The 23016-nt window shown below is 42.0% G+C and overlaps 1 protein-coding gene across 3 annotated transcripts; it reads right to left on the bottom strand.

The window, feature by feature from the left end:
• Nucleotides 1-169: 169 nt before the first annotated feature.
• NDUFAF6 (NADH:ubiquinone oxidoreductase complex assembly factor 6) lies at nucleotides 170-22741 on the bottom strand. Of its 3 annotated transcripts, XM_054984453.1 has the most exons (9): nucleotides 22560-22741; nucleotides 17664-17763; nucleotides 15343-15465; nucleotides 11324-11380; nucleotides 10303-10405; nucleotides 8408-8541; nucleotides 6502-6603; nucleotides 765-821; nucleotides 170-312 (listed from the first exon to the last, which is right to left on the bottom strand). In XM_054984453.1, exons 1-9 carry the CDS (start codon nucleotides 22691-22693, stop codon nucleotides 184-186), a joined length of 939 nt encoding a protein of 312 aa, XP_054840428.1. In that variant the 5' UTR covers nucleotides 22694-22741; the 3' UTR covers nucleotides 170-183. The 3 variants fall into 3 exon arrangements, with proteins under 3 accessions (XP_054840428.1, XP_054840430.1, XP_054840431.1); XM_054984455.1 differs by lacking the exon at nucleotides 22560-22741 and having other exon boundaries at nucleotides 17660-17682; XM_054984456.1 differs by lacking the exons at nucleotides 17664-17763; nucleotides 22560-22741 and adding an exon at nucleotides 16631-16680.
• Between the last annotated feature and the right edge of the window lie 275 nt (nucleotides 22742-23016).

Genomic DNA, 23016 nt, shown 5'->3' with positions numbered 1-23016 from the left:
TTAACCCAGATTACTCTTTCCCTAAGGTGAAAGCAAAGGCTGTTCCACAGAATATGTTTTACTTCCATGCACGGTATGCTGCTCTGAGCCCTTCAGAGAAAGGACGGGAGGAGAGCATAATGACATCAGAAAGGAAGGGAAGCAGGGAGGGATACCTGAAGTCAGTCTCTGATCAAACATGCTTTAATATGTTTTTTTCCAGGATCTAATATACAAATGTAGAGGTAGTAAAGTACTCTTCCTGTGCAAACTTGGATGAAATATATTGAAATCAACTTTCTGTATTTTATTTAAATAATCCTCAAGAGCAACCTGGAAGAACAAACAAGAGAAAAACAAGGTCAACTATAGAACTGATAAATAATAAGCAGTGGCAGGCAAAAGTCCAGTTTATAAAGACTGGAACAAATGAAATATAAATACAAGAAGATGTTGCAGTATTAAAAAGAGTAGCAACAGAAAGGGATCAAATTCATATTTATGCCCAGAAATATAAGCCTTGACTTTCATAGAAGTCTCTGTATCACAGGACACTACGCATATCGTAATTTCCATGCATTAACCTGTCCATCAGTTATGATCATCATCTGAGGTCTTCTCTATGTACCCTGACTATCAGAGGCAACTGGAAAGAGGATAAACTTTGGAACTTTAATCACCTGGCACCACCTTGGATAACACTTTGGTGCCAGGCAAAGACCATCTTGTCCTATTACACTAGTCTAAGTTATTTTTGTGGGCTAAAAATTCAGAGGTCCACTTACTGTGTAAAGAAAGGCAGGAAATGCTTTAACAGGAACATTCTTTTTGAAGGACCGGGCCTGAAGGAAGACAGAAAGCAGGTTACATTTCAAGGTATCATTGAACCTATATAAGTTGCTAGGATTCCCCATGAATGGGTTCTCCCTATTTGAATATACTGCAATCTACACAGAGGTGTATTGCACACAGCCTGGCACTGAACAGAGTCACCATGACGCTTACATTTCCTTAGTAACTTTTAACTACCAGAAAAATGATCACACTGTAAATCATTTTTCTTGCACTGTATGTCTTCTTCCTGCCATGCCATCATGCCACTGATTCACATGGATTCCTTCTAAGGTCAAAGAGTTTACATTAATTAGCACTGTAGCCACAATCTAGGCATGAAACAGTGATGAAAGCCAACTGTGATACGTGCATGATCAGAATCACTAACACACACTAGTACTATTAAGATCTACAAAAGGTTTTATTCTGTATGGGGCAGAGGCAGCACAGAATTGCATCCCCCCTGGGCTTTAAGGTGAAAGGACCATAACTGGTGCTCTTTGGGTGGTCCTCTCTACAGTCACACACAAAGATTCTGTGGACACACAACAGTCATACGTGGGACTGCACAGAGACCTCAAAAGACAGAACAGAAACGTTTTGTTTGGTTGGTGCTGGTTGACATCTACAATCAAAAGAAGAAAATATTTCACAGATGTAATAGCATCTCAGGCATAACAGAGGCACATTTATTTAACTAATAAGTTTGCCAGTCTTCCCAATGCTCGGATGAGCTGACCAGCTAATTAACTTTTCCCCATACTCCTCTTACTCTGGCTGCATCTACAGCAAAGATTCTGTTCCCCAGTTATTGCTTCTATGAATGCAGAGCCATTTGCACTGGCAACAGAGCATTCACATGGGAGTTTTCTGAGCACTTTCCTCCGTGAGCTGCCCTTTACCCTGCCTTTACCCCAGTTCTGCCATTATAAGACGTTTAGAACAAACAATAATTATTATTGTGCTACTGAAAAGTAACATTAGTAAGATCCTTTGCCATGATCTACTCCTTCCTCTGAATTGCCAGCTCTCTCTTCTTTTTAAAAAGTACATCTCTAGCCCTTTGCATTGCAGAGATATAACAGGAAAGGTGCATGTCAGCAGCTAAGAAGACTAGGGACTAACTTTTGGAAAAAAATAAAAGCAGGGAATTCAGAAGAACTAGTACATCATGGCCACAGATTGTTAAAATGTTACAGTTTACTGCTTTTTAAAAAGCCCTCCAAAAGCCTTACATTGGTATGAGAGCACGATGGTGTGCAAGAACCTAGGAAAATGGCCTTGATCTGGGCAGGACCTTAAAAATGCATAACTTCCTATCTACGGACAGTGCAAATGCACTTTAAATGTGATCTTGCCATCAAAACAGGTTTGAGAAAAATAGGAACAAAGTTGGAGAAAGCTTGAAAAGTGGATAATTAAGAGATTTTGTTGTGTGGATGGTCCAAAAAACTGACTCCACTTTGGATATCAAACCAGAGAAAAACCTCCATGTGGAAATAACCTTTGCCATTCTGACACACCCACTTCTACAGGCTGGAAAGACACTGCCGTCTTCTTTGATTAAGTGAAGACAAGCTCCCAAAAGAGCCTTGAACTGTTCTTTTAATGCAAGGGGAAAATAACACAGCAGTAGTAATGCAACTCCAGAGGTTTCCCTTCTTGGCCCTGTAATGCTGGAAGAAAGTATGCACACAGCCTTTATAGTACTGCATTGACCTTTCTATTGGATACAAACAGTAACACAGGACTACTCAAGTTGCCCAGGAAAAGCACCATGGTGATGGAGTGAGAGAAATGAACGAGTAGGCTGTGTAGGCAGTGGGATGAGGAAGGGAGAGGAGAGAAATGCAGACAAGTATCTGGCAGGCAAGGAGAAAGACTGGAAAACAAGCAAGTAGTCAAGTGGACATTCACAACTTGGGTGCAATTAAAGAAATATCTCCTGGTATATATTCTCCCATTTTAACCAAATCTTAATTATCAAGAACACTAATTCAGAAGTTCTTTGATTTCTAAGAACTCCTTGTAGAAGGTAAGAACAAGCTCTTTACCAATAAGCCATAGGAAAAGCAAGCAGCAGAGTATGGGGAAACTGAAGCATGCAATCTTGAAGAAGACAGAGTAACAGGAAGAAAAATGCATACTAAAGGGGAAAATAGAGCAGTTCTCAGTGAAGGGAATGCTCACAGCAGTATCTAAGTTCTAAGCCTGGAGTTAAAGGATGAGGTTTGGGAGAGAAGGTACGCAACTAGATCAGAAATACTATCAACATGAATGACAAAGTCACCAAGGAATAAGGCAGCGCTGCCATCAGACAGGAAGGAGGCAAAGTGAAACAAAAGTCAAAGAGGTGGAAAATGCAGAACTGAGACGGAAGAGAAAGATCTTGGGAACAGGAGAATGGCAGAGAAATCTTTTGCTGTCCTCTTAGGCCTCATGAAAGTGCACTGCTGTCACATTTGGACCAAAAGGCAAAGATGACAAGGAATTCCTCAGGAGAACAACACGCTTAATCCATTATGGCAACCCTTCCAAGGCAACAGTCTTGTTACTGGTGTCATGACTTGGAAAGGTGGCACAAATGCAATGACAAAAAGAGGAAAGGTTATAACCCCTACTTAGCAAGGATTGCTTGGAAGGCACTCTCTCGTTCCAGAAGGGGAAGGGGACAGAGCTTGGAAAACATCTCATTTGCAGAAGCCACCTGTCAGAGATAAAGTGTCCCTAGGCACCTGAGTGACCAGTTGCTGCCCTGGCCTCTTGACCCTCCAAGATACAGAATCAAACATTCTCAGCCCAGAAAACTCAGGGCACATCCATCTGCATAGTCAGTCCCATGACAGCAGGGAAAGAAAGGTAAGAATTCTGGCCAGACACCAGATGTATTTAAAAGTTGGGTTATTTCATTTGACAATATAGTTTTGACACAAAATAATCAAGAAACATACTAAAAGCATAACACCGGCAAGATTTTCAAGGTGAGTACATACACTAGAAAGAGGAACGTCAATATCAAGAAGTTAGTAAAACTGTGATGGTTAAAATGGCTAGCTTTGCGATTTTAAGGATATCAAGCTACTAAGTTGAAAATTAGCAAAAGCAGAATGCTTATTTTGCCCCCTGCTGGTCATAAGTGAAGGCTGCCTATGACCGCACTTTATAATCATCCATCTTTGCAGTCATCTATCAATTTTAGGTTAAAATTTCATTCACACCAATCAATAGCCACCTGCAAAAGTTGAGGCATTGTTGCACAGTGGTTAGGGTTAGGACTGCAGAAACCCGGGTTCAAATCTCCACTCAACAGGGCCTTTCACATGCTCTCAGACTAAACTAACTGCACGGGTCAACTGCAACACGAATGGCAGTTTTGAGGCCTTTTAGGACCGCAAAATTAAGAACCTTGGAGGAAAGGAAGCTTAAAAATGTAATACTAATCTTTAAGAAGTATTCAGAGGGACAACAGCTCACTCAGATTGTTTACCAAATACTGGACAGTTTAACACATTACTGAACTCATTCATGGCAAATCATTCTTTCAACTGCGGGGGGCAGTTTTAACATGTATCTTTCAAAAGTTAAGAGAAGATTATATGTAGCCATCTTCTTGTCTCTGCCTCAAGGCAGCAGGAAAATGCAGAGAGAAATGAGAGGAGGTGGCAATTTTTGATAAGAAGAAAGCCTTCATTCAACAAATGAATCGCAGACCGAAACTTGCAAGTGAGAACCGCAGACCCCAATGCATCACGCTGCAGGATGGACAAATGAAAATGGGAGAGGCTATTCTTAGGGATACAAGATATGCCAGCATCAATTACAATTCATTTATTTTTATCTTGCCATTTATGCTGTTCTGTCCAGACATCCCAAGGAACACTGCAGGAAAGTTTGCACCTCCCCAATTAGGTATCAAACAAGAACTCCACTGGGGTGGAAACGTAGACTGCACCAACCATTTGAGGCATGTTTTGGGACTTATTAACTGCCCTGGGCTGGCCCAGCTGGTTTTTAAAAAAATCTTTTTATCTGTGTAAGCAATTCAGATGAACACAACAAGCAAACCAGGCAATCATACACACAGTCAACAGCAATCCTGTATGTCTATTTCTGCTAACTATATACTCACAGCAACTTGGCTTGCCTGCTACATTCACTCTTGAGCCCAACAATTCTAGGGAGAAAGTATTCAAGGATCCCTACAGAGATTCAAGGAGCTTATAAATGGACGAGGAAAAGATTACAGCTGGGGAGGCTTGTAAAAGGGAGGGATGAGGTTTAAGTCAGAGCTCAAAAGGGGCTCATATTTTCAGCCAGGCTGTGGTGACAGAGGAAGGAATGGAAAGAACTGCTGGGGGTGTGTGAGAGAGAGAGAGACAGATTCTACATTGTTCCTCTCTAATCTGGCTCCATGAGCTAGATACTGGCTGCACATACTGTAGAACTGTTTAAAGAAAACTAAACAAGATTTGAAAAGGGATCCAGAAAGCTGCTTTCAGTGACAACTGATGGGGCTGTGAGAAGATGTGGCTCAGGAAGATAAACTAAAATCAAGGATGCCAAAAACATTTAGAAGTGCTTCCCCTCCATTAATTTCCAAGTGATGCTATACAATTTGGGAAGGAAAAAAAACAGAACTAAGATGACTTCGGACTTGTTTTTAGGGTAACCCTTTGGCTATATTCAGACATTGCAAACTCTGGATTGTGATGACAATGAACCTAGTTTACATACTCCCTTCTCCACTACCACGCTTGCATATCACATTGAGACCAAAGCCTTCCTAAACCAGGAAATACATCTAACCGCAATTTGTTGTGATAGTAGAATTTTGAGCTTTTCAATCAACTGAAATTTATTTTTGATCTGCAAACTGGGAGGTTAAACCATAGTTTAATCCTGGTTTAGGATCCCAGTTTGTAGGCAAGAAAGAAAGATCAGTTTATTTAAATATCCAAATTTAGATGGTTTAGAAAGTTAGGAACCACAGTTTAAAGACTTCCTAAACCAGGAAATTCAGTTTCAGCTCCACCTGCAAGGGAGAGTGGACAAGAAGAAGAATATGCACAAGCTCAAGAAATAAATCAGAATTATTCTAATCACAAACAACCTTCATACTAACATTCACAAGACAAGTGTTCACGTCAAGCAGATCTGCAGAGCTATAGTAACTTACATAAACACAACCTTACTTCCTCGCTCTAAAGGTTATTCAGCAATGCCAGTTTCACAGATGCAAACATTCTGAATTGCTATTCACCACCACCCCGCCCACACACACACATCCCAAAGTCAGAAAATTAACTAAAACCTGTTCAGGTCCCCTTCTTTATTTTCCCTGGAAACAAGAAACAGGACCTTGCCTGCCTGTTCTTTCTTCCCTTTAATCTTCAGCTTGTGAACAACCAACCTGAAAATTTCTCATTTGCAGATTCAATCATTCACCTTTTTTAATAAGCTCCAGTCTTGTGTGGTTTCTTTCTTCTGCTCACATTCAAACCTCAAACACTTATAAGATGGAAGTGGAGCAAAATAGAGATTCCGCTTACTCAGAGCAAACAGGCAATCAAGACCATACCATCGGCTGTCCAAGTGCCAAGATACAGAAAAGCCTCAAGAAAGGGGACCAGTTTTGTTAAGAAACATGTTTACAACATTAGGATTATAAAAAATTAAGGAAAAACTCACATGCTCCAGATGAACGTGCGCCTGACTGGCAATGTCATATATAACGTCTTTCACTTTTTGCTCCTGATTATGTCTTATGAAATCCTCTTGCGAAACATTGTGCTGGTATACCGGGAAGGAAAAAACAAAGTTAAAACACATTTCTGGTAAATACGTGAGGAGGAAATAAAAATGACTTCCTTGAAGGCATATTACAAACACCTAATGGCAGTATAATTTAATTAATGTTCTAAGTCTGCCCCTGTGTTACAACAAAACAGGTTCTCACACTCCTTCCCAATCGTGAAACAATATCAGGCTTCACATAAACCACAGAATATTAATCCGGACTCTGTTGCTCAAGCAAAGTAGTCAGACAGACTAAATTCTGCCAGGCCCTGGTTAATAACTCCTTTTCAACAGGGCAGTCTCTAGAAGGGAGCAACAGCATTGGTTCCCATGCAACGCTCACTCCTATGGCTCTCCAAACTGCTCCTCTTGTGAAACAGTAGCAACAAGGTTTTTGCTTCTCCTCCTCATGTGCTTTTGCTGGGTCTCAGAGAGAAGAGCTGGGCTGTACAGTAAGGGGAAGGTTCTGTCATGCTGTTGATGTTGACACTGGTGGAGAGGGGGGTTAAAAAGTCCATTTGCCTGAAATGAAGACTCAGGTAACGTGACTGAGGTGGTTGTCTTTTGGATCCAAATCCCAAGCTTGGCAACAGTTGCTTACCTATTATGAGATCTTTCCTTTCTAAAAACGTGCATAATTAAATCTACCAGTTTCACCCAAAGCCATTCCTGGGAACCACATCTCACTCTTTAAAAAAAATAAAACACCAGCCCCTGTTTCTTTTACATCTTTCCACTATAACATAACCAAGGGGCAGGAGACACATAATGCAATGCATTAACTACTAAACCCAGTGCCCCATGGCACAGAGTGGTAAGCTGAAGTACTGCAGCCCAAGCTCTGCTCACGACCTGAGTTCGATCCTGGTGGAAGCCAGGTTCAAGTAGCCAGCTCAGGGTTGACTCAGCCTTCCATGCTTCCGAGGCCAGTAAAATGAGTACCCAGTTTCCTGGGGGTAAAGTGTAGATGACTGGGGAAGGCAAGGGCAAACCACCCCTAAAAAGTCTACCAAGAAAATGTTGTGATGCGACGTCCCCCTGTGGGTCAGTAATGACTCAGTGCTTGCACAGGGGACTACCTTTACCTACCTAACAACTAAACCACAAGGCTGTGTTGAGATGTCTATTGGCTCTAATAATCGGTCTCTGACAGGTAATCAAGCCCCCTGACTGAAGAGAGGTCAGAGGTTTGCTTATTTCAGGTTTCAAATGAAAACCTTGTATCCCAGCCCAGAACTTTTAAAGGTTTTTATTTAAAATCAGACTAGTCGCTCTTGAAATAATTAAATAAAAAAGAATCACAGTACCAAAATGCTAGCATATGTCAATTAAATTAGAAATAAAAATACATGTATTGCTTATCCTCTCTAACTTAAATTTAAAAGATAAAATGCTATTTGGAAGATTCTTACCAAAGTATTTTCAGAAAAGATAGGACAGTCTCACTGCAACCCAAACCGGAAAGATTCAAGGGTTTTAGGGTATGGCTACGTTATATAGGCCCAATTACGGGAACCTCGCACGACTTCACTGAACCATCCATTTCTCCTGAAGGCATGATGTAAGACACCTCTGAACACAGAACGACATTTTCCCAACGAATACTTGTTTAAAACCATGTTCTGCTTATCCAATGTTTATTCCTGGCATAAAGTTATTTATTCATAAGCTATCTTTCTCAAGGATGGGGCAGTGAGGACAATGCTGAAACAGAAAGAAAACTAGAAGGCAAAATCCTCAGGCCTACTTTGTTCAAGATTCTATACCCTTAAAATCAGAGTCTGTAACATAATCCTACCAGCATACATATATCCATAGGCAGGAACACCTTTCCTCTGCTGGCATGGTATGGAGTTGCTCTTAAGCAGGTTACAATGCCTTGTGCCTTCCCAACGTGACTGGCAGCATGGTCAGTGTGGACATCCTTCACACCTGCACTTGCAGAAACAGACACGGAAACACACTATGGTCACAACTCTAAGCAGTGTCACTGGAATGACAAATTCTACTGAACTCAGTAGGCCTAGTTTCTATGTCAACATGAATGGGGCTACGAGGGTATATCCACAAAGCCACCGTGCGCTCAACAGGGCACAAGCTGAACTCCTGTTTCGTCTCTTCTTTGATATCCAATTTGGAGCTAGAGGAGAGAGTGCAGCTTTGTGGAACTGCACAACCACCAGTATATAGCGCTCTTGATAAAGAAGAGACGAAACAGGAGTTCAGCTTGCGCCCTGTTGAGCGCACGGTGGCTTTCCGTCCTCCCTGCAGGGTTGGCGTCCGCTTTGTGGAATCTCCCGACTGGGGCTGGTCATTGGAATGTGTTTATCATTTGACCACCGTGATTAAGTTAAAGGAGTGACTCAAGAGACAATTTTGGGACGTCTTTCCCATGGGGGAGTGTGGACTTTGTTTGTGAAATCCTTGTGTTCATTTTGTATTAAAAAGCAACAGGCTAGTGGCCTTAGTGATTAATATTGTTCATAAAAGTGGTTAGTAACTTTAACCATAAGTGTGTGCTGTACTTTGTGTTAAGTTGCTTGTCCTGACTGTTGTGGGTCCTTTGATTCATTATCTGTGTTACCACACAGTGTTCCCCTCTGTACTTTTTTCTGGAAATAAGATCAATCAAGAAGGAGAGGGGTGGAGAATAGCCAAGGTGAATTTGTCTTCTCATAACATGCCATGAGAAGACCATCTTGGGTAGATTTTAAAAACCCTCTCTTCCATTTTCCATCACTAAGAATGATGCACTTTAGACTAAAAAGTGTTCTCAGCATTACTTCAGAAATTGCCCTGATACTGGTCTACCATTACCAGAAAGTTCTCTCAAGGAAGACCGAGACAATTCAGTCATTTTGGACTGCTAATCTCAAAAGGCTGCCCACAACATTAAGACACACAAGAAGAAACCTGTATTTCTACTCCAAATGCTCTTATCTAGCATTGTGCTGAGAGGCATTGAGGATAATGGAATGGTAATAATCCAGGAGCATAATTCTGTTCCCTAAGGAACAGAGACAGGAAAAGCCGACTCCTAGTGCAAGTAGAAGGAAATATGAATGTCTAAGAAAGCGGTCCCCAGAGGGGTGCCCATCAACATGTTTCCAGGATCCTGCTTGCTTTTCCCTCCAAAGCATCTCTTCCTCAAAGGAAAGAGCCAATCTCGGCGTTTCTCTAGCACGTCAAAGCAGGAGGCACTGCGGAAGAAGCTAAGAGGCAGTATCCATTCTGAAATAACTACCTCCATCTTAGGAAAATGCTTGGCTTGGAACCTTCTAACATTTCACAGATGCTACCAATGTTTTGCAATTGGCCTCATCCCTCATACAAGCTATTTTGTGACTAGTAACACAAAGACAAATCAGTAGCCATTTTCTTTGGATGCCTGTTCTCAAAATTCCAGGTTCAACAAAGGCTGTTGTCTGTGGCAATAACATTCTTCTTGTTCATAAGGGATGGAATGTTCAGTCAAGATCTGGCTTTGGCTGATTTTCTGGAAATTTATCAAAAGGCCCTGACATTGGAGGCCAAACATTTCTTTTATGATAATGGCAACTGTTGTGAGTTCTTTGGTGGACAGTACTGCAAGATCACAAGCTGATCATGAATGGAACATTCTACTTGCATATATGTAGAATCCGCCAATGGAAAGCAAATGCCAAAGGACATAATAACCAAAGATGCACCTACCAAGTGTTTCCAGCGTGAGATAAAGCAGAGTGCTTTGAGTGTTTTCTGCATATGCTTCCAGTTCACTGATATCCCGATATGCTCTGTCATCCAAATTTTTTTCCTAGAGTTTGAACACAGAGAACCAGCCCATTTTCTAACATATATTTGATATGTGCAATTTACTCAAGCAATTCATACTAGTGAAGAAACAGTAATGTAAAAAAAAGTCATCTACAGGACACAGACCATGCCATAACTGAAGGTTTTCACTGGCTTTGCACAGCAGACTATTCACGTTCTCGTATCAATGCAATGAGCATTCAAGTATTCCAAATGAGAATCTTTTGGAAGAGGCAGGGCCACCAACGGGAGAAGGAAGAACAGATTAGGAGGACAACAACATTCCACGACTCCTAGTCACCCTGGCTGGGAGCCCCGGACGTCCTATGATTTGTTTCCACCACAATAACGGGATGGGTCTGGGAAGCCTGAGATGACGCAGATTACATGCATACTGCATTGCCACAAGTAGGCTTTACATTTGTATCAAAATATATCAACAGTACATTTCTGACACGAAACCCATTTGGTGTTAACCCTACCAGAATGCTATCTGGCAGAGGTATAATGACATTGGAAAGTTCTGATGCACAATCATGAGAAATTCTTTTGAACAATTTTTAGTCTCTTCACACACACACCCTCCCAACATCTTCGTAACTCTGCCAGGACAGGCATAAACAACAACATGTATAAAAGTTTTACACAAATTTAACTGCCCTGGCCTCTCCCTAATAATTGTAATTTGATGACATTGATCTATTAGAGGTCTTTCTGTGCTTCCTTCAAAGGGCAAGTTCTGAGGGTTCCTTGGAAAGAGGGGATGACCACTGTACAGGTATGTAGTGTAGCTATGCCCATGGTAAAGCCCATAGTTTCATTCTAACAGAAAACAACATTTCCTGTTTAAACACCAAAACAAAAGAATGCTTACATATTGTGAAGATTATTTCCTTTAAAAAACAAAACAAAAACTTACCCGTTCATCAATAATCTTCATGAGCCACCTTTTGGTCAAGTTTTGTCTCTTGATAGCCTAGAAGTGATTGAACACAAAGTCATTCTTTATGTATGATTATTTTACAACACAAGGAAAAACCAATCCAGGATACAACTGGGCATGAATCACTAAAAAAAATAATCAGATTTACAACAGAATGTTTTTACGGGGGCATATTTTGTCTATACCTTGTTTCATTGTTTTTTTCACAATTCACAGCACAATCTCAGATTAGTCAAATACGAAGACAGAAGTGGACTTCATAAAAAGCAGCTGTCAGAAAGAAAAATGGGCTAAGCTCTTCCACTGACATTCTTACATATACCAAGGAGATACCTTGAAGTCATCAAGTTGTCAGCCAGGTGCTTAGATTCATTAAACTGGAGCCTTTGTCTTGAGGACATTTAATCTAATTTAGAGAATCTGGCAGTTCCAAGGGGATGGGGTGGAAAAAGAACAGCTTCAGGCTGCTTCCATATCAGGAGGAGTCTCTGTTGCACTCTCACTGCTGTGAGAGCAGAGGTATTCACAGTTGCCAACAAAGCCTCCACATGGGCATATTCTCTATGCTTTTCCATCAGATTTGCTTTCCACCTCTCCTACTGCGAGTGGTTTTTCTGGGTTTAAAAAAAAATCCATAGTAGGTATGTCGCTGTAAGAATATGACACTGTAGCAATCTATCTACTACTTAAATAACAGCAAAAGCCTCATAGTTGCGTGTTAGTGGTGGAATTGCGGGCACAAGAGGGAATGGAGAAGAAATTGAGCCAGATGTGGGAGGGAAGGTATGGAAATCCTCACCTTCCCACAATGTCTGCTAACCAAAGCTGCAAAAGGAAGTTTTGCAGCAAAAGCAAGCAAAGTCTGGAACACGAATGGTTGCATGAGACTGCCATGTGAAAGAAGGAAAAAAAGTTTCTGCTTGCAGGGGAGGAGCCTCAATGCAGAAGCTAAGATATGAAAATCAGCCTTGAAAATGTATTTGAATATATCCTGTTATGGAAGCATTTTCATGCTTTGCTTAATAAGAGTATCACAAAAAATCTTAAATGGAGGAGAAACTGTTGTCCTGCCCTTTAAACGTTAATCTCGGGTTGAATGCCAAGGGAAGGGTTTTGGGGTGGGGGGTGGGCGGTATGGTAATTGTGCTGTTTTGTATCAGTACAGACGAAAACTGCAACAAAGCATTCATGATGACCTCAATGAAGTATGATTCTGAAATTTTAAAAAATTGATGTGCTGGTCTCTTTTTTATGAGGAATTTTACAGTGTTGACAGATACTGGATATACCACCACCACATCTGCACAATTGTAACACATGATAGAAACGGGGGGATACTTCTAGTCAGACATTTAACAGAATAGCTAAGAAAATTGGGGCCGAATCTTCATACACCAACCCCAAAACAGTATCAAACTGGGCTGCAGTTCAACTGCTGAAAACCTTCCATGGAGATAGATCAGGATGGGTAGCTGTGTTGAGTCTGTCTGCAGCAGTAGGAAAGAGCAAGAGTCCAGTAGCACCTATAAGACTAACAGAATTTGTGGTAGGGTATGAGCTTTTTGTGTGTCATAGCTCACAGTATCTGAAGAAGTGAATTGTGACTCATACCCTACCACAAATTTTGTTAGTCTTATAGGTGCTACTGGACTCTTGCTCTTTCCTACTGCTGAAAACCTGCACAGCGTAAAGCAAGTCCCAAGTCCACTCTCAGTTAAAACAATCATATAGCAGGTGATGGGAAAGACCCCTTCCTGATACTCTGGATAGCCTCTTTCACGCAAAGTTAATAATAATAATACAAATAATCTGTGACTCATTATAAGGCAGTTTCATATGCGTAGGAAATTCCTTAGCATAGATTTCCAAATATCAGTGAATAAAGTTGGAACTAACAGGCCTATTTATATATAGAAATGCAGGAAAAAAATGGTTCATGTTCTACCTATTTACATGGAAACATGCATTGGACAAGAATAATTATTGTGCCGTATGTTCGAGTTTAAGAAAAGACTTAAGAAGTTTAAGAAATGTTAAGAAGACTTTTGCTGTAGTAGGCAAATCTTAGAATGATTTAATAATAATAATAATGTTTATTGCTTTTCCGGCCGAAGCCATAAGCCATACAAACACCAACAAAATATGAACTGTACAGAATGATTTAAAGCAATAGCAATCAGCATTGTTGGAAATGTGATCAAGCTAGTGAGGTCTTTTATAAAACTGATGATCCTGTAGCTGACCAGATTATTTTGCAAGCAGATTGCCCATGGTATAAACATAATTTTGAAGGTTAACCTAATATTTGATTATCTATTTGTAAGGAGAAATTCTTAGAAACAAGGTAGTATTGCTATTTTCTATGCTGGCTGCCAAGTATTGGAAGATTCAAAATGCTTTCAAGTTGAACGGATATTAAATGAAACTCTGGGACTGAACTATAATGAGTAAGAGCATTTACTGTATTCAAGTGAAGGAAGGGCATCAAAAATACTCACGTAGAGAAAAGGGGATGTGGTTTAGGATGTTTCGGAACATCAAGTAGAACAGTATTAAATATAGCTGCTGCTCTCTGTTACAAGGAGTTTCTATCTCTGTTTGCAGGTGTAGTCATAACAGATTTTATTTGCTTGTGGAATATGAGATTAAAATGTTTTGCTTAAGTAATAAATTCATATAAAACTGATAATGTGTAACTCCAAATGCAAACCAAGTAAAAACATGGTGTGTGATGAACAGGACAAGAAAGTATTAGTTGCCTGAACAGCAAAACAGTGTTGCTGCTGCTGAATCAGAAAAGAAAGGAACAAGAACATTTGGACTCAGGTTGGCCTTGGTCACAAAAACCAGTCTGGACAAGTCCACAGCCAATACGTATACTAGGCTCAGAATGGAACAAACTGGGAAGGGGGGCGGGGTAGGTAGAAACCAAACTCACTGAGAGTTAATGTGATGTAGCGATGAGAGTGGCAGACCAGGAAGACTAGGTTCAAATCCCCACTCTGCAATGAAAACTCATTGGGTGACCTCGGACTAGTCAGTCTCTCTCAGTCTACCTTACAAGGACAAAATGAAGGAGGATGGAGAGCCTTGTATACCTCTCTGAGCTCCCTGGAGCAGGACAGAAACCCAATAGGCAAGTTTTGAAAAAAGAATTTGACAGGATCAGTCAAGCCAGGTCCAGAAGGGAGAAACTAGAGGGTTGAGAACCGAGTGGGAGCATATGCACGGAACTTGTACTGACACCCAGGTGAAGGTCTGCATATCCTTTTCAGCGCACTCTCATGGTTTTCAGTCCCGTGTAGCCATCCTTTTCCAGGGTCAAGCCCTGAAAGCACATTCTGCAAGTTTAAAGCAGAAGGCAATGTAAGAAAACAGCACAAGTCTCTTACTGCTCAGAAGAAACTCCTGCTGCTTCTTAACTTGTCTAAGCCAGAGGGTTCCAGGAAAAGTCACATATACACCCTGTTCATCAGCATGCCAAAGATACTTGCCACAGGACCCCTGGAGATCAGGCAGTTACTACAGCACCAGATGGATGAGTGCTTCCTCCTAGAAGGATGGGGCAATCTACTTCACTTACGTTCCTCAACTCTGAGCTGCAACAATGGCAGATGGAGAGAGTCCCAAAGCCTAGTTGTGCTACAGGCCAAGAAACCGCTTATCATGTAGCTCACCCTGCCTAAACCAGAAAACAATCTTCCCACTAAAATGTATTTAGGTGCTTGGAATATAGCCAGCTCAGGTACCTGGAATGAGAGGTAATGCAGTCACTAACTTTGCCACTTTCCATAGCATTCTAGTGCAGGAAAATACCCAAATATTCCACATCATAATTGTAGTTATGTTTCTATTTCTCATTTTAAAATCTACATTATTGGTATATAAATGGCTTTCTAACATGTATACCAAATGTGGCAGATTTGTCAAAAGTGTTTTCCCTGAGATCAAGGAACAACAACAAGAGGTTTTTAAGACAAAGGTATATTTTATACCTTCCACAGCTCTCTAGCAATGGGCTGTTGTGGAGCTTTGTCATGATATATGTCTTCCACAGCTTTCCTCCAAAACTCTATTCTCATCAACCCGATGGTCTTCTGAGTTACTGAGTCTTTAACCTGGAGCAAAAGCATAGGTTGGGTTCAGTTATTTGCTGTTAAACTAAATTAATCCAGTGATCCAAATCCTTTTTCTGAATGTATTTGCACTAGCAAGACACATTCATTTCTTCTTCACAGACCTGATTTAAACCATCCTTACAACACACAGGCTCTCTCACATAATAAGTACACCACCTAAAACACACAAGTGCCCCACTCAGTAAATTTTCCATATTTACATAACGCTGTAATAGAAAGATATTCAGCTGAAAAAAATCTAAGAGATCGTTAAATGTGAATACATGTTAATACACGTACTTCTAGTCAGTTAAACTATAGTAAATATTCACAGGAATATTCCAAAACATCAAGTCAAAAGTTGCATAAACTGTGGAAGCTGCAGCTATAGATATACTGAAATCCCTCTGAACGAGGGTCATCATTAAAGGACAACAAACAGATATCTACTAGGTGATGATGAAATTTCCCATGCAAGGCCATTCCATAATCATGGCACTGCTACCAAGAAGTGGCCATCTTAACATATCTTAAGATCAGTTAAGATAAGTTTTGTGTACTCTGTATTTTAATAACTCTTGTAGTGCAAAATCTTACTGTTCCTTTGACCCTGTTATCCTCCCCCCCCTTTTTCTGTACCCCTTTGTTCTGAAAAAAGAAAAAAGGGAGTAAAAAGAGAAAAAAAAAGAAGTGGCCATTCATTGTACATCAATCAGAGGGTTCATACAATGAAGAGACTCCCAAAGATTACTTTGATTTGCATACTACCACCTTTTTATCTCATCCAATTAATCTTCTCAGCACAGCCCCCATCGCATGTGACTTGTTCACATATATCTCATGATTTCCAGACATTTTTATAGTCACCAGGGGCTTCTCTTCCCTCTTTAACCAGCAGAAAAATCCAACCGTTTAGATCCATAAAGGCATCTAAATCAAAAAGCCCAAAATAAACTCCAAAAGGCTTTCCTCTGATAAGCGCAAACCTTGTCCAAATGGAAAAAAATAAATGCCCTAAATTCATCGAAGTAACATATATTTACAATGAAACCACCTAAGAAGATCTAGAAGAGAACTTCAGAACTTTTGACAGAGAGTTCTGTTACAATTGAACCTAGGTAAAAACAAAGACATTGTGGAGAAGCTGAATGGATTTTTAACATACCGTTTTCACCCGTGGTAAAGTATCTGAACTATGTCAGAGGGGATAAATAATGAATTTTGAATTGAACACATGAATTAAAAAGTAACAGCTCACTGGCAGTCATTCACCTGGGAGTTATTAAAAAACAAGACTTAACTGTGAAATGGTTAAACTATTAACTGGAATATGTAACTTATGAATGAAACCAGCCTACTTACAAGAGATTGGAAAGTGGGCAAGGTGACATCAGCTTTTACAAATGATTAGAAGAAGGAAATAATCAGCCACCATTCAGGTGAATTAGTGAAAAATATTATTTACACTGAAATTATTAAGCTTATGGAAGAACAAGCCTTACTGAGGAAAAAAGATTCAGCAAGGTTTCTGCTAATACACTTTTGCATCAGCAACTTCTTAGAACTATCTGGCAGCACCAGACACGAACAAAGGGACAACCCAGTATTTGGCATTTGGTATTTTGGCATTTTCAAAAAGCCATTGTCAAAGATGTCCATTAAAGGCTTTTAAATGATCTTAGTAGTCACATGGCACAAGAGGATTGGTCCTTTTATGGATCAGTACCTGGTCAAAACCCCTACGTAGAATACTTACAGGAGTAGCAGGCAAACAAGAGAATATCCAAACTATATTATGAGATAACTGCTATTGAACTTGGAAAATCATCTGGCGCTAGGACCACCTAGGTAGCCACATTTGCAAATGACACCAAATTATCCACGGTGGTAAAAATCTCGAGCAATCTGTGAAGTACCCCTAAAAGATCTCTCCAAACAAGATTATTGTGTAATATCTTGGCAGATGAGACACTATATCAGTTTACACATTAGGAAGACGTACACACACACACACACACACACGATTAACAAGTAAATGTTATTGGCTATCAGCATTTAAGAAAAACGAAGGAGTACAAAGTGTAAAAATCCATCATTGAATAGGTCGGTGTACTGCGACTCTGAAAAAAGGCAAGATCCATATTAAGAATCACAAGTCTTTCAACCAACACTTCACCATGGAATATTTTAATACCTGCCTGAGCCAGTTCTACATTGAAAGCCCTTAAAGCAAAAACAGAAGAACGGGACTCTGTTGGCAATAATAACGAACAGAGGAAGCCTTCATAATCACGTTTCCTGGACAAGACAAACAAAAATAGAGACAAGGTTACATTTGCATCATAAGTCCATGCAACAAAAGCCAACTGAAGTAAACAATGTTTCCAGTTCAAGGAATACAGGATGTGACTTCAACACCCACACAACACCCCCCTACACTCTGTGGTAGATGTTATGGTGAAATACTTGGGAGATCTATGGGAATGTTTGCACTTATGTAATCCCTAAGTGGAAACAAAAAATAGCAAGTTTTGGAAGATGCAATTTATGTGAGGAAGCAGCAAGATATCACTGAATATACTTACCACATCCAGTCTGGGATTATATACACCAATCTGTATATCTGTTTCCAAACAATTCTAATGAATATCTGAACAAGAACCTGCTTCCTTTCCCGAGTCAGTATTTTCAAGGGAATTCCACACTACCAGTATGTCCCTCTTCTGTTTTTGCTGAAGGAAAGTTCATCACCACCCAAGATCCAAGCACAAAGGGGAAATGGGTACAATTTACTAGGGCATGGGTGGGCTCAAGCTGGCTGTAATTACAATTTATATGTAAAGAAATAAAGCAGGGTTTTGTTTACAGCATGTGAGATTGTACTCTACATGCGATGGAACCAGACAGGAAGGATTTTACAATAGCCTCCTCCAAAAAAAATATTATGCACTGCTGCTATCCACCACAAAGGGAAGGCCCATTAATGGAGATAGAAAAAGGACTACCTCCTTTCCAGAAAGGGGAGTGGTGTTATAGCTTCAAATGTATATGTCTCTCCAAAAGCATATATCTGCTTTGAGTCTCAGTAATAAAGGCGGAATATAAATGAAGGGAGGTAAGATAAATAAATAAAATGGGTGAAAATAGGAACAATATTGATCTAATGAGTCAGTAACTTCAAACTGCTATCAATGAGGCCATCAGAGGGAGGGTGGAAGAAAGCCAAGCATCTGTTCAACATGCCTGGACATGTCATGAACACAGCCATCAGAAGGAGTGCAGGATACATCCAGAAGTTACTACATCACACCTGAATGCAGCTCAGATGAGAATCTCCTTCCTATGGATGTTAAACATTAGTTGCATTGGATTTTTAAAAAATAAGTTATAATTCCTGAGAGCTACTTTAGGAGACAAAATATAATACACGAAGTAACATGGGTCCTTCTATTGGGAGTCCTGTAGGCAAGCCTTCCTCACTAGGTGGAGCTGCGACATTTCCAGGTAAGTTTAGACCCTTCCTGGCCCCTCTCCAGGTGGAAGAAAACAGCAGTAACAACAATGTATTGTCGAAGGCTTTCACGGCCGGAGAACGATGGTTGTTGGGGGTTTTCCGGGCTGTATTGCCGTGGTCTTGGCATTGTAGTTCCTGACGTTTCGCCAGCAGCTGTGGCTGGCATCTTCAGAGGTGTAGCACCAAAAGACAGAGATCTCTCAGTGTCACAGTGTGGAAAAGATGTAGGTCATTTGTATCTACTCAGGAGGGGTGGGGTTGAGCTGAGTCATTCTGTAAGAGTTTCCCAGCCTAACTCAAACAGGGCACAGTATCTTATTCCAGGACACCAAAATACTGGACAACACTTCCAACTACTTTGTCAGACTGCACAGGGAAGCCATTGAAATTCACAAGCATAAGCAAAACTTCAACAGGAAAGAAGAAACCTTAAGAATGAACAGAGCATGGGCTCCAGTTCTGAAAAACACAAGGCCAACAAAACACTCCACACCCGACAATAGCCCTGCAGAGAAGATTAGCACATCAAGCACCAATCCATATGCAAAAGAACCTCCTCAGGTTACAGTGAAGCCTCCCGCCATTAGCATTCCACACCCTGGGAAACTCTTACAGAATGACTCAGCTCAACCCCACCCCTCCTGAGTAGATACAAATGACCTACATCTTTTCCACACTGTGACACTGAGAGATCTCTGTCTTTTGGTGCTACACCTCTGAAGATGCCAGCCACAGCTGCTGGCGAAACGTCAGGAACTACAATGCCAAGACCACGGCAATACAGCCCGGAAAACCCCCAACAACCAGCAGTAACAACATTGGAGGAATCTCATCGCCCAGCCAGCTTAGCCAGGGAGGACTGTTCAGCTTCCAGAAGTTGACCACCCCTACCCCTTTAAGTACCTTGACAGGTTTGGAGCCGTAATAGCTAAATGGATTTTTTTTAAAATGAGCTTGGTGGTGTGACGCGCTGTCAAATCGCAGTGGACAACCCCACTGTTTTCAAGGCAAGAGACAAACAGAAGTGGTTTGTCATTTCTTGGCTCTCTGTAGCTACACTGAACTTCCTTGGTGGTCTCCCATCTGAGTATAAGCAGGGCCAACCCTGTTTAGCTTTCAGACTATTGTACTTTGCTCAGTGAATGTCTTAACTGTGGTTGTTGGGGGTTTTCCGGGCTGTATTGCCGTGGTCTTGGCATTGTAGTTCCTGACGTTTCGCCAGCAGCTGTGGCTGGCATCTTCAGAGGTGTAGCACCAAAAGACAGAGATCTCTCAGTGTCACAGTGTGGAAAAGATGTAGGTCATTTGTATCTACTCAGGAGGGGTGGGGTTGAGCTGAGTCATTCTGTAAGAGTTTCCCAGGGTGTGGAATGCTAATGGCGGGAGGCTTCACTGTGTCCTGAGGCGGTTCTTTTGCATATGGATTGGTGCTTGATGTGCTAATCTTCTCTGCAGGGCTATTGTCGGGTGTGGAGTGTTTTGTTGGCCTGGTGTTTTTCAGAACTGGAGCCCATGCTCTGTTCATTCTTAAGGTTTCTTCTTTCCTGTTGAAGTTTTGCTTATGCTTGTGAATTTCAATGGCTTCCCTGTGCAGTCTGACAAAGTAGTTGGAAGTGTTGTCCAGTATTTTGGTGTCCTGGAATAAGATACTGTGCCCTGTTTGAGTTAGGCTATGTTCAGCCACTGCTGATTTTTCAGGCTGTCCAAGTCTGCAGTGTCTTTCATGTTCTTTTATTCTTGTCTGGATGCTACGCTTTGTGGTCCCGATGTAAACTTGTCCACAGCTGCAGGGTATACGGTATACTCCTGCAGAGGTGAGGGGATCTCTGCTGTCTTTTGCTGATCGTAGCATCTGTTGTATTTTTCGGGTGGGTCTGAATACTGCTTGAAGACCCACCCGAAAAATACAACAGATGCTACGATCAGCAAAAGACAGCAGAGATCCCCTCACCTCTGCAGGAGTATACCGTATACCCTGCAGCTGTGGACAAGTTTACATCGGGACCACAAAGCGTAGCATCCAGACAAGAATAAAAGAACATGAAAGACACTGCAGACTTGGACAGCCTGAAAAATCAGCAGTGGCTGAACATAGCCTAACTCAAACAGGGCACAGTATCTTATTCCAGGACACCAAAATACTGGACAACACTTCCAACTACTTTGTCAGACTGCACAGGGAAGCCATTGAAATTCACAAGCATAAGCAAAACTTCAACAGGAAAGAAGAAACCTTAAGAATGAACAGAGCATGGGCTCCAGTTCTGAAAAACACCAGGCCAACAAAACACTCCACACCCGACAATAGCCCTGCAGAGAAGATTAGCACATCAAGCACCAATCCATATGCAAAAGAACCGCCTCAGGACACAGTGAAGCCTCCCGCCATTAGCATTCCACACCCTGGGAAACTCTTACAGAATGACTCAGCTCAACCCCACCCCTCCTGAGTAGATACAAATGACCTACATCTTTTCCACACTGTGACACTGAGAGATCTCTGTCTTTTGGTGCTACACCTCTGAAGATGCCAGCCACAGCTGCTGGCGAAACGTCAGGAACTACAATGCCAAGACCACGGCAATACAGCCCGGAAAACCCCCAACAACCATCGTTCTCCGGCCGTGAAAGCCTTCGACAATACAATGTCTTAACTGTTATTGTATTTCATTTGCACTGTGTAATCCACCTTGGATCTCAGTGAGAAAGGCAGGCTATAAATTACTACTACTAATAAAATAATAATAATTTGTCAACGTTAGGTTAGCCTGGGCCATCAACAAACTCCCATTCTTTAACATAGGAAACTACTTTAAATTAAAATCCAGGTTTTTGAGAGAGAAAAACATAAGGACCTGGTTGTCATTAACAAAAGATTTATTCCTGCATAGATTTGGATGGACTAGTGCCTGCTTCTTCAGAGGCAAGGAGTAGATCCTCACCATGCAATCATTTTATGCAGCAGCACAGGGCGGGAAACCAGAAGAGCCAAGGGGCCTATTGGATGAATATGAAGATGTGTCATTCAAACCTAGGGTTGCCAGCCTCCAGGTAGTGGCTGGAGATCCCCCGGAATTACAACTGGTCTCCAGGCCACAGAGATCAGTTCACCTGGAGAAAATGGCTACTTTGAGGGGTGGACTCTATGGAATTATGCCATGCCAAGGTCCTTTCCCTCCCCAAACTCCTCTTTCTCCAGGTTTCTCCAGGTTTCACCCCCCAGATCCCCAGGAATTTTCCAACTTGGAGCTGGCAACCCTATTCAAACCTAACCCAGAGAAATACAGACTCTTCACCAGGTATGTTGCACTAGTTAACGCCTTAGGTAGGGAAGTCCCAGCCTTTACAAAGAGACTTAACATTCGTCATGAGCCAGAAACTACTGGTTTAACCCGGGCAGCTACAGCCCTGCCTTGCAAATAGAGCCACCACACGAGTAGGTTAAATACATGCAAGACAAGGAGAAGCCCCGCCCGGCCCGCGGCAGCAGCTCCAACCCCGGGAAGCATCTGCCAGCCGCCCCGCCCTGCGCAGCCCCAAGGACGCAGGAGTCGCCTGGGCAGCGCCGGACTCACCGCACCAGCTCCACGCAGTAGCGCGTCTCTTCTCCAGCGCCTGGCCGGCTCGAGGCAGCCGCCACCGCCGGCGCGCCCCGTCCGCAGCTGGCCGGGCACAGCAGCCTCCCTCCGGCCCGCGACTCCCACGGCGGCCCATAGCAGGGAGCCCAGCGCAGTCCCCGGCCCAGCCTGGCCGCAGCAGCCATGCCGCCCAGCCCGCCGCCCCCTCGGCCTCAGGCACGCCCCCCGCTGGCTGTCAACCCGCCTTCGCTCCTGGCCTCGACCAATCCCCGAGTAGTTTCTGCCTCCTCTCTGATGTCAATCAGTAGCAGGGGAGGCCATAGAGGTAAAGGGAAAAGTTCTGCAACGGAAAACCGTTTCCCGACTTATGGGTTGGGAGGGGAGAATGGCCAGATCAGGCCTACAGCCCCACTGGCTTGAACGCTGGATATGGTCTGGGGACATTGGGAGGCGCGAGTT

Source organism: Eublepharis macularius, chromosome 7 (assembly GCF_028583425.1).
Source record: "Eublepharis macularius isolate TG4126 chromosome 7, MPM_Emac_v1.0, whole genome shotgun sequence".
NCBI lineage: Eukaryota > Metazoa > Chordata > Lepidosauria > Squamata > Eublepharidae > Eublepharis > Eublepharis macularius.
This window is presented reverse-complemented; position numbering and strand designations above follow the sequence as displayed.

Excerpts from the sequence above, each read along its gene's own strand:
- NDUFAF6 (XM_054984453.1), bottom strand. The coding sequence starts at position 22,693 with ATGGGCCGCCGTGGGAGTCGCGGGCCGGAGGGAGGCTGCTGTGCCCGG. Across the intron at positions 822-6,501 it reads CGCACGTTCATCTGGAGCAT|GCCCGGTCCTTCAAAAAGAA; the intron begins GTGAGTTTTTCC and ends GTCTTCCTTCAG. Across the intron at positions 313-764 it reads TTCCTGCCTTTCTTTACACA|GTTGCTCTTGAGGATTATTT; the intron begins GTAAGTGGACCT and ends TTGTTCTTCCAG.